This window comes from Drepanopeziza brunnea (assembly GCF_022702325.1).
Source record: "Drepanopeziza brunnea f. sp. 'multigermtubi' strain 214-2 chromosome Unknown ctg5, whole genome shotgun sequence".
Classification (NCBI taxonomy): Eukaryota; Fungi; Ascomycota; class Leotiomycetes; order Helotiales; family Drepanopezizaceae; genus Drepanopeziza; species Drepanopeziza brunnea.
Genome location: NW_027094068.1, coordinates 538,602 through 550,887, shown reverse-complemented (window position 1 = coordinate 550,887; position 12,286 = coordinate 538,602). Strand labels below are relative to the sequence as shown.

The following is a 12,286-nucleotide window of genomic DNA, read 5'->3' as shown; positions in this document are numbered from 1 at the left end:
CATATTACACAGGAGCAGACGCAACCAAGAGAATCCCGCTACGAAAAGATCTCTCATACGTACCTACCTACCTACTATTTACCCCCCCCCCCCCCCCCCCCCCCCCACTTTTTTAAGAAAAATTAAAAATTAAAAAAATTAAAAAAAAATTTCGAACACGCGGAGCTCTCGCGCGAGTTCTTCCCAGAGTTTTTTTTTTTTTTTTTTTTTTTTGCAGACGAATAAGGATAACTAACTGCTTCAGATTACTGTACTGTGCTGTACCTACCTACCTACCCCGTCGACACAGTAGGTATACATATATCTATCTCGCTCTTTCTTTCTTTCTTTCTTTCTTCTCGCGGAAAGCATGCCTCTTTAAAAAAAGAAGAAGAAGAAGAAGCAGCAGAAGAAGAACCAGAGCGACGCCTCCTCGAGGTACCCGCAGCCGTCTCGAGTGGTGGCTCCGACGTACCGGTAGCTTTCTCGATCCGAATAACATCTGAGAGCTTGCGACGTCAGTAATAAGTAATAGTGTTCCTGGTGAGGGGGTTGCAAGGCAAGGCAAGGCAAGGCTGAAGCTGAAGCTGAAGTGTGGTAAGCGGGGTGGTGGGAAGAGTTGGTTTTCGTGCTGGTTGGCATTGCACTGCATTGCATTGCACTGCATGGCGCTGCTGTCGTTGGCGAGACGCGGATGGTGAGAGGAGAGAGGAAAGATGGCAGTTGCCGTGGTCGATGCCTCTCTTGCGCTTTCGCTTTCGCTTCGTTTCGCTTCGTTTCGTTTCGTTTCGTTGTGTGTGTGTGTGTGTGAGAGAGAGAGAGAGAGAGAGAGAGAAGCGCTATACGGTAAGCGCTGTAATGATGATAATAATAGTAATATACGCAGTACGTACGTCGTAGCTACGTAGCAGCGTTACGTAATAGAAAGGTGTCATGGCAAAGGATACATGTACCGGTAGAGTTGTGGTGGAGAAACGGTTGAGGAATAAAAGAGTCCGTGACCTCGAGACTTCTGTAGAAGTACCGTACCGAGACCTCTTCGTACTATGGTACTTTGGGTTCTGGTGCTCGTCACGTCAAGATGTTCGAGTTCGATAGGTAACAGATCGACTGACAAACGTCACAGGCGGAAGTGTTACGCCCTGAGGGTAGGGTGGCCAGGAGGTAGATAGTGGAGATTTTAGGATTTTGAGGCATCCTCAGGCTGTAACACTCAGGCCTGGACCGTGGTAAATCACAACTTTTCAAAAGTTTGCCAAAAGGGGTCGAACTCATTGCTTGATTTTCAAAAGTTGGCTTCGAGGATGTTATTTTTGGGTGGTATACTTTTGGTCGCACTTCCTATCCAAACAGGGCCTTACCTACTTACCTTTCTTTACCTTACTTTACCGCTTTTGTACAGACAGACAGACAAGAATCGTTCACATACGTGTAAACTTGGAACCAAATGTACAAACGGAATTATTATTCTTGGGGTATTATATAACAGAACATATGCAGCAGGCAAATAAACTTTGTACAGCTTTATACAGCTCCCCCGCTCCTCCAGGCAGGTTCCATCCCTCAATCGATCCATAGACACAGACAGAAACCCGTCTGGTTCCTCATATTATTACTCCCTGCCCTTCAAAGAGCGGATCCGCGAGACGCCCACACGCCCTGCGGGACCAGAGGGCCTTACCCTGTTCTTTTCACCGCCATCCCTCAATAGATATCTCGTCTATCAGGGGCCTTTGGTAAAAACATGCCTGGTCGTAGATGCCCACCTCTCACGTAGATATGGATCCACCGCCCTCCTGTCCGCTTGACTCCGCTTACACAACCTTCCCCCTCTTCCCCTGGCATGTTTTCGTCTGCCACGAAATCGGGGTTCACTCTCCGTTCACTGCGGCAGCACCCTCTTCTCGGAATCCGGGGCCGGCTGATCCTCAAAGACATAGTGCACCAGACCCTCCGTCATCTTCGCGAACAGGGGATCCACGTGTTTGGTCCAGAGGTGGGCCACCCAGTACATCAGGACGAACCAGATGGGCATCCAGAAGTACCAGCGCGCCCGTCCGCATATCTTCAAGTTGGGCCCGGGAACCATCTTCCCGTCTGCGCCCTTGACGTCCGGGGGGGTCTTGATGCCAAAGTACATCCACACCATGACGCTTCGCAGCAGGGACCCGTGGAGCAGGTAGACGGCGAACGAGTTCTTCCCGCACCAGAGCAGGTACTTGTTGGAGAGAACGTTCTTGACCGCGTTCGAAAAATGGATTCCGAGGACGATGAAGATGAGACCGATCCCCGAGTAGAATCGGGGCGTTTCGTTGTCCTTGGGGAAGATGTAGACGGAGGTTTGGCCCATAATTTTGGACCATTTCATCCACTGCGCCTTGTCTTCGGGGTAGGAGGCGAGGAGGAGGCCAATGAAGATGAGAACCGGCGAGAGCACGCGACCGGGCCAGGTGCGGGCTGCGACCCAGGCTTGGTGAGGGGGGTGTTGGGATAGATCTGCGAGGAAGACGCCAAAGAAAAACTGCATGCCGAATGCGGCTGTATGGGGTTAGCTTTGTCCGGTGGGGGGTTCCGTGTGGACTCACAATCGTTGCTGATGTAGTAGTACACGAACATGGCCAATTCCAAGATCATGCGGTATCTTGGTCTGCAGTATGCCGTGGCCACCAGGAACATATACACCAGCATGCTCCCCTTCAATAACGGCAGCAGCGTCCACTGGTTGTTGTCGTAGATATTCCACGATTTCGTCCACGTCGTGATCAAATTGAGGATCAAGCTCTTGACCGCATTTCCGAAATACGGCGTTATGCTCGGTGAGGTGTAGTTCAACCACCAGCCCGCGGCCCGGTTGCCGACCTCGAAGACGCCGAACTGGCAGAAGAACCATATCAACGTCGTGGCGAACGACGTGGGGAGGATGAGGCGGGGGACACGGCGGAAGGCACTCCTCGAGATGCCCTTGAAGGCGGCATCTTGCTGGCCGGCGCGTAACTGCCGCAGGGGCTTCAAGGCACACACGTATCCGGTAACGAGGGAGAAGATGGTGACTCCGATGCGGCCCTGGAAGAGGATCCGGATGATGGGATATTGGAGAATGCGAGGGGCTTGCCCTTCGGCACTCGTGGGCTTGAATAGCGGTTCGTCAAAGGCGCGGGCAATATGTGTGGAGACGACGAGGAGAGACGCCAATCCACGCATGCCCTGTTCACAGCGTCAGTCAGTTCTTGTATCATGGTGGCGGGGCCTGAAGGCTTGGAGAGAGGAGAGCGGATTCCCACGTACATCCACCCACTTGACATTCTCCGGCTTGGTCGTGAGGCTCATCTCGCTCTGGGAAGACTAGCCAGTACCACCAATTCCAGTGGTCGATGGTCGATGGTCGGTGGTCGGTGGTCAGGAGCAAGGCAGGACGAAAGAGAGGAAGACAACAAGAAAAAGTCGAAGATCGAGGCGTCGTCAAGCGGATTGATATGGGGGATAGAGGGAGAGGGAGAGTCGGGGGCAATATAAGCAAACGACAGTGCAGGTGGGATAGGGCTGAAGGGGATGGGCGGATCGGCACAGATGGGGGGGGGAGGGGGGGTGCAGCAGGTAAAAAGAATGAAGAGGAAGAAGAAGATGAGGAGGATGTGGATGTGGATGCGGATGCGGATGTGGATGTAATTGTGGTTGTGGTTGTGGCCGTGGAGGTGAAAGAAATAGAGAAGTGGAGGGTGGAAGGTGAATATGTGTGCAGTTGCAGTTCCAGATACAGTTAGTTTGCATTTACTCGTCGGACCCATCGGGGGTCAGATCCCCCCTTTTTTTTCTTTTTTCTTTTTTTTTTTCTTCTCAAGTATGGAAGAGGCTTCGCCTTCGGAGTAAAAGCCGCCAAGCCCAAGGTCAAGGTTCGAGTTCGATGGTCAAGGTCCAGACAGTCAGGCCTCAGACAGCGGGAACCAATGAGCAGCGGCATTCGGCGTCACAGGTAGAGTAGAGCTCGGGGTATTACTGGCAATGGCATAGCCTGGCTGGGGGGGGGGGGCAGATGGGTCACGGGCGGGTCACGAGGGGTCACGGGAGGGTCAATGGTCTACGGGGATCACGGGCCCGACACGGGATCCGGCGCAGGACTACCGTTTGAGAGTTTCCTTCTTTTGGGATTCTGCCAAGGGAAAGGGAAGGATGGAGAGCCCGGGCGGGGAAAGGGAAAGGGAAAGGGAAGGGAAAGGGGAAGGGGGGAAAAGAGAGAGAGAGAGAGAGAAAAGAAGAAAAAAAGGGATGATGTACGGTAGCAGGGGCATGGCACCGGGGGCGGCTACTAGTACAGTAGTACAGTAATAGTAGTAGTACCGGTAGTAGATGGAAAACGTAATCACCATCTGACTCAAACTCATCCGATGCGACTGCGAACGCCCAACACCGGACGAGTCAGTCAGTCAGTCAGTCTCACTCAGCCTTGGACTCCTTCCGTATACCGGTACTCCGTATGCCAGCCATGGCATGCTCTATTCTCTACTCTCTACTCTCTACTCTGTACTCTCTACGGTAAAGTATATTCTTATGCATTCATGCCAGCGTGTATAGGTGGATAACTTCAAATGGCAAGAGAAAGAGCAGGAGCAGGAGCAAGAATTGCGCCGACCAGCCATCCATCCGTCCATCCATCCGTCCATCCATCCATCCCTCCCGCCATCCGTCCGTCCATCCCTCCATCCATCCATGACGAAGCGAAGCGATCCGTCTTGCGTCTTTCCCTACCTCTGCATAACAATTCCGTCTACTTAAAACGACGACGATCACGACGACGACGACGATCACGACTACGACGACGACGATCACGACTACGACGACCACGACGACGACTACGACGATCACGACGACGACCACGACGACGACAACAATACCAACAAAGCAAACGCGCGCCTCTAGGAGAGGAGGGGCCGAGAGCTGGTTTCACCTTCTCCGTGCGTACTTGACGTTACAGATCGAGGTGCGATGACGCACGCCGCACCATGGCCGCGTGTAGTACGGAAATACTATAGTACAGCGGTTAAGTGTCGTAACCCTCGTCGACCCACAGCCACTTTTTCTAACTTAATCGGGCTCTGTTCAAACGAGGTTCTGGAAAATTTCGTGCCTAGCGATCACGTTATTGCCCAAGTGGGTTAGATATAGTAGCCATGGGTCGACGAGGGTTACGACACTTGGCCACTGTACTACGTACCTCCGTTGACAGGGTACGGTAGTGCGACGAACAGAATACCCGTGCATCGCATCCTAGTCCAGGTCTTTCTGTACCGGTACTACGTATGTTGAAGAAGACATCCATCTACTACTATCTGTTCATCTGAATTACATCTCATCTCGCCCGTTCCGTCCTAGTTTCAGCCTTAGTCTCAGTCTTGATTTAAATCACAATACTCTAAAAGATCTGCAACCCCTTCCTTGTAAATACTACTATATCTATATATCCATACGTGGAATTCTACTACTGCTATAAAAAGATCACAGAATAACAGTTCAGTCCGGCCCCAAGAAGCAATATGATGCTTATTTCAACAACCGTTACTTGGGAGTACCCTACCTTACGACTAATTACAGAGATACCCAAAAATATAACAATTCAAATCACAGCATATACGACGAGTTCCTAAAATAAATAAATACACGATTTTCGCCCCCCGAGATTACGCTGTACATATCCAAATCAAATGACAGAATATAGCTTATATATAGATTCACTCTACGGTTTCAGCAGTTTCGACGCTCATTTGATTTCGTATTCTATTTATAACGATATGTCATCTCATCATGCAGACTTGTCATTTTGGATGTACCTTTACGTACCAGTCTGGTCACATTATGATCATAATCATAATTACAATCTTCATCACAATCATCATCATCATCGTCGTCGTCGTCGTCATCATCCTCACAGTACTTGGTAACAGCTAACGCATTCAGCACCACCTTTTCTCGCACCAAAACTACGGGTCAACACTCCCCCCCCTCTCCAAAAAAAAAAAAAAAAAAAAAAAAAAAAAGGGCCGATATCTATCGATTCCATCTTCGAGGAAGTACACTTACAAAAAGATATACAGCCAAAATCCGGCCGCCCTTCTTCTCTTCTCCTTTCCTTCTCCTCCAAAAGACTTCCCTTCTCTTCTCCCTCCTCCTCTTAATCTCAAGCAGCGAACCCCCCCAACAAACAAACCAACTTCCTTCCTTCCTTCCTTGCTTCCTTCCTTTTTTTTTCTTTCTCTCTCTCTCTCTCTCTCTCTCTCTCTCTCTCTCTCTCTCTCTCTCTCTCCCCCCACCTCCTCCCCCAGGTCCCAGGTATTTCTCCTCCTCACCAACCCCATCCAAGAACAGCAACAACAACAACAACCAACAATAATACAAAACAAGACCCCCCCACGCATCATTACCCCACACGCCATTCCTCGTTACCGCATCGAAACCTCAATTTTTCTTCCTCTTTTTTTCTTCAAATTTTCTCTTTTCTTCTTAATTTTTCCCATCAAAAATTTCTTTCCTTCACCTCTTCACCTCTTCCAAAGCTCACCTACCTACCTACCTACCCCACCTCCTTATGATCAAGGTCAATATGATCACGAGAAAGTTGTAAAGCTTAGTCAAAAAGTATTGGTAGGGAGAGATCTGCTAAGGAAGAAAAAAAAAAAAAAAAAAAAAAAAAAAAAAAAAAAAAAGGTAGATGTTTATTGATTGATGCGTGAGCAGGTCGGAGAGAGAGAGGTGAGGTGAGGTGAGGTGAGGTGACTGACTGATTGACTGTACGTAACGAGAGAGAGAAAGAGAGAGAGATGAAAACAACACATCCTATTTCATACATACATATATACATAGTACTCGCAGCAGCAACGAAACTTAGGAAGAGGATGATTTTGCTCTTCCTCCTCTCTCTCCCCCTTCCCCCCCCCCTTTCTCCCCCTTCAGCGAAAACCAACAATAAAAACAATAATAATAAATAACCAAAAGCCCTCTCTCTCTCTACAACGAACCAAACCAAAACACCCAACTAATCCATCTAATCCAATCCAATCTAACCAAGCATATAAAACCCTAAACCACTCCTTATACAAATTAAGCTAAAAGATAAACAATTCGCGCTTTAAAATCCCTTTAACGCTTTGAAAGGAAGTCACGAAAGAAGTAGTTTAAGATATATTAAGCGAGAATAAGCGCGATTTAAAGAGAAGAAGAATATACATATTACTTTGAATATGTATAATAGTTGCAGCAGCAATAGAGATAAAGAAAAGATGATTTTGCTTTTCTTCTTCCTCCTTTTTCTCTCCTTCTTTAGCAAAAACTAACAATAACAATAACAATAAATAAACAAGAGCTTTTTTTTATAACGAACTAAATCAAAACACTTAACTAAACTAATCTATTTAATCCAATCAAATTTAACTAAGCATACAGAATCTTAAACTAGTCTTTATATAAATTAAGCTAAAACCAAACAATTCGCGCTCTAAAATCCCTCCAACGCTTTGAAAGGAAGTTACGAAAGAAGTAGTTTAAGATATATTAAGCGAAAATAAGCGCGACTCAAAAGGAAGAAGAAAATATATATATTATTTTGAATATATATAATAGTTGGAGCAGCAATTAAGATAAGGAGAAGATTACTTTGCTTTTCTTCCTTTCTCTTCCTTTCTCTTCCCCTTACTCTTCCTTCTTTCCTTCTTTAATAAAAACTAATAAAAAAATAAAAAAATAAAATCTTTTTTTTTATAACGAACTAAAACAAATTACTTAATTAAATTAAATTATTTAATCTAATCCAATCTAACTAAGCATGCAATATCTTAAACCACTCTTTATACAAATTAAGCTAAAAGCCAAACAATTCGCGCTTTAAAATCCCTTTAACGCTTTAAAAGGAAGTTACGAAAGAAGTACTTATAAATACATCAAGCGAGAATAAGCGCGATTCAATGGGACGAAGAAAATATATATTATTTTTAATATATATAATACTTAAAGCAGCAATAAAGATAAGGAGAAGATTATTTTGCTTTTCCTCTTCCCTTTCTCTCTCCCTTTTAGCAAAAACTAATAACAATAATAATAATAAATAAACAAAATCCCTTTTCTATAACGAACTAAAACAAATTACTTAATTAAACTAAATTATTTAATCTAATCCAATTTAACTAAGCATGCAAAATCCTAAACCACTCCTTATACAAATTGAGCTAAAAGCCAAACAATTCGCGCTTTTAAATCCCTTTAACCCTTTGAAAGGAAGTTACGAAAGAAGTAGTTTAAGATATATTAAGCGAAAATAAGCGCGATTTAAAGGAAAAAGAAAATATATATATTATTTTAAATATATATAATAGTTGGAGCAGCAATTAAATTAAAGGAGAAGATGATTTTGCTTTTCTTCTTCTTTTTCTCTTTCCTTTTTAGCAAAAACTAATAACAATAATAATAATAAATAAACAAAATCCCTTTTTTTATAACGAACTAAAACAAATTACTTAACTAAACTAAATTATCTAATCCAATCCAATCTAATTAAGCATGCAATATCCTAAACCACTCTTTATATAAATTAAGCTAAAAGCCAAACAATTCGCGCTCTAAAATCCCTTTAACGCTTTAAAGAGGAAGTCGCGAAAGAAGTAGTTTAAGATATATTAAGCGAAAATAAGCGCGATTCAAAAGGAAAAAGAAAATATATATATTATTTTGAATATATATAATAGTTGGAGCAGCAATAGAGATAAAGGAGAAGATGATTTTGCTTTTCTTCTTTTTCTTTTTCTTTTTCTTTAGCAAAAACTAATAAAAACAATAATAACCAGGGCAAAGGACCAAGTTCTCTGTAGTGTCACCAACGGGCTAATTACTCATTAGTATATTATTAAATTAGATTTTTGTACAATTAATAATTAGCCCGTTGATAATATTATATCGGACTTTATCTTTTGCTAAATATCAAACTTATTCAATAGATCGTAAAATAAAAGTAAATATATATAAAAGTATTATTATATTAAAAACTATCGAGTTTATAATTTATTATAAGGGGGAGACCCCCTTAAACCCCCTTTTATTACTCATCTTTTCATTTTTATACCGGGGAGACCCCGGACCCCCTTTATTACTCATAATTATATATTTACTTATATTACGAAAATATTAGAAGTTACAGAAGTTACAAAGGTTACAGAAGTTATAGAAGTTACAGAAGTTACAAAAATTACAAAAGTTATTATCGAGTTTATATTTTATTATAAGGGGGAGACCCTCTTAAACCCCCCTTTATTACTCATCTTTTCATTTTTATACCGGGGAGACCCCGGACCCCCTTTATTACTTATATTTATATATTTACTTATATTACGAAAATATTAGAAGTTACAAAAGTTACAGAAGTTACAGAAGTTACAGAAGTTACAGAAGTTACAGAAGTTACAAAAGTTACAAAAGTTACAAAAGTTACAAAAGTTACAAAGGTTACAAAGGTTACAGAGGTTACAAAAGTTACAGAAGTTACAAAGGCTATAAGATCATACAAGTCACAAAAGTTATAAGAGTTATTAAGTCCAAGAATATGCATTAAAGAAGGTCTAAACCCGAATCTCTAACCCAGCTGTAGAAGGTGCACCTGGAAAAGGGGGGGGGGGGGGGGGGGGGGGGTCTCGAGCAAGAGAAGGAGGTCCAGGTCCACGTTTCTTACGTAAGCTCTTCTTAAACGCAGTACACTTCCGAAGAGACCACCGACAGCGAGCACACGCATCCCTCGAATTAGATATTTGTGCCCTACCGGCCGAAGAATATACCCAGCACTCTTGGCGAGCAGCAGCGCACGCATCGCAAAGCGAGTCTACTAGCTCACCTTTATATATTTGTATTAGCCCAAGGTTGCTAGAAGATAAAAGAAGGTAATTCTTACAATTCGATCTCCATGATACGGCCGACGTGGCCGATGACAGCACGGCGAAAAGGGGAGAGCTTTAACAAGTCCGATTGCTTATACGACTACCATATGCTTATAACGGAAGGCGTGTATGGGTCCTTGTTCTTCTTTTAAGTAGTCCAGGCCCAAAGGAGCCGCGCAAACCCGGCAGTCGATTAAGCTTGTTTAAGCTAGGCCTTAGTAAAGAGGGTCCTCCCACCAACGGCCGGCGGGGACGCAAACATCTATTGATTTGATCAATAAGCATTAATAAAAGATATGAAAATATACTTACGCTTGTGCCTTATTGTAAAGGTAAGATCGGTCCAAAGCTTATAAAGCGAGGGGTAGCAGGTGGCGTAGCAAAAGGGGGCACGGCGGCGGCGAAGAATATAAGAACCGAGGCGAGGCTAAGAGCCGGGACGCTGATAAGAATCGATAGCGCGGAAAGGACGAAAAGAGAAAGGAAAGGAGAGCGAGAGATCATTAGCTCATTTATATCGTCGTCTTCGAATCTATATATATATATGTAATTAGCGTAAGTAACTCGAATGTATCACTTGATCTCAAGATGACTTATATTAAGGGCCCAAAATCTTTTATCACCTCATCCTCTTCTACCTCCTTCTCGACCTCTCTTACTGCTAAATCTATAGCAAGGAGAAGAAGAGAGAGAGGAAGAGGCAAGGCAGCAGCGGGGACGGCGGGGACGGCGGGGACGGCGGGGACGGCGGGGACGGTATGAAGAAGAGAGGAGGAAGGAGAGCGAAAGATTATTAGCTCATTTTCATCATCATCGTCGTCCTGATTAAATCTATATATAATAATATTAGCGTAAGTAGCTAGAGTGTATTACTTATCACTTATACCGCGGGCTCAACCAAGGCAACAAGCAAGGCAAGAGGCAAGGCTTGTTAAGGGGAAGAGAAAGGGTGTAAAAGCAGCCACTGCTGCCTGCGAAGTAGTTGTACCTGCCGCCTTTGGGCCGGATCCGGCCGACCCACCCGCCCTGTATAAGGTCCGTCTCGAAAGTTGCGCTAACGGAGTGAGATCATATTGCGAATGTAGTTGTAGTTGTAGTTGTAATTAAAGTTGAGGTTGAAAGTGAGGTTGGAGTTAAGGTTGATATTAATGTTAAGGTTGAGGTTGAGAAGAATATTTAAGTTATAGTAAATATTGAAAAGTGACAGACGAATTCACCTTTCAAAAAGGTCCGTGCTCAGCCAAATTCTCACACTTGTCGTATTCGTCGGTATAGCAGTATATCTATACAATATTTTATATAATAGCTTGTAGCTCTTGTAACTCTTATAACTCTTGTAACTCTTGTAACTCTTGTAACTTTTGTAACTTCTATAACTTTTGTAACACAAGTAAATTTTCGCTCTTGTTAAATCCATCGGCTTGGCATGCATAATCATACAAAATTATTAACGTTATAAAAGTTACAAAAGTTACAAAGGTTACAGTTGATTCGGCGCAATTAACCGTACAATCTAAATACATTATTTACCCTTGATTAATTGCCAATAGCTATACAACCACCTTTAACAATAAACCATTAGTGTACATCCTACAATTCGTTAAGCTTATACTCTTCTATGGCCATCAATCGGTGAGCCTTAAGCTCGATCTATGCGTGAGCTTTTAAGCTTTGAATAGCCCTTTTTATACGCCCATCTGAAACACATAAGCGCTAAAAGGTCCGCTTGTTACGGCAATGGTAACAAGTATATAAGCTATCTAGCTCTCTCTACGAGAATAGACTCAAACAGCCCCAGCAAGGTTCGTCCGCCAATTTCGCCGTATATTCCGACATCATCATATCTGCCAAATTGCCAACCAAAGCCTTCCGAGCTGTATCCCGAATAGAGTACTCTTTAGCCAGCTCGTAGCGTCGTTGATGACAGCAATCCAGGCAAGTAGTAAATCGCAAACTAGTGTTCAAGATAAGGAAGTATAGCAATAAGCGGAAGGTATAACACTTAGCGCACTCGATTTTGATAAGTCTTTTAAGTAGCTAAGCAAGTGCGAGAGGCGCAGGACGCGGTAGAGATTGATATATCGTATTTATACCTGGCCTAGAAGTTAGAAAGAATAGAAGAAAGGGCAAATCCAGCGCTAAATCCAATGCTTCTGCTTCGGCCTTGATCTTTTTAGATTAGTCGATCTATCCGAAAGCGCGGTATACATCGAGATCGTCGTATATTTTCTTATCTTTATACGTCGTGTATATGAATCTAAAAAAGTCCGTAAGTGTAAGACCTTAGCCTCTTTTGCTTACTTCGCTTTTTCGTTTGCCTTCCGCATCATCTTGTGTTTTATCTTTACTTTAGGCATTATCTTGTGTGTCATCCTTGCCTTAAGCATCAACTTTGATTTGTT

At 43.6% G+C, this 12,286-nt stretch overlaps 1 protein-coding gene across 1 annotated transcript; it reads right to left on the bottom strand.

Annotated features, from left to right (window-relative positions):
• Positions 1-1,861: 1,861 nt before the first annotated feature.
• Positions 1,862-3,306, bottom strand: L3040_003616 (uncharacterized protein; the record flags this gene model as incomplete). Its single annotated transcript, XM_007297233.1, has 3 exons — positions 1,862-2,517; positions 2,565-3,183; positions 3,265-3,306. The coding sequence occupies 3 exons, from the start codon at positions 3,304-3,306 to the stop codon at positions 1,862-1,864; spliced, it is 1,317 nt and encodes a 438-aa protein (XP_007297295.1).
• Positions 3,307-12,286: the final 8,980 nt, after the last annotated feature.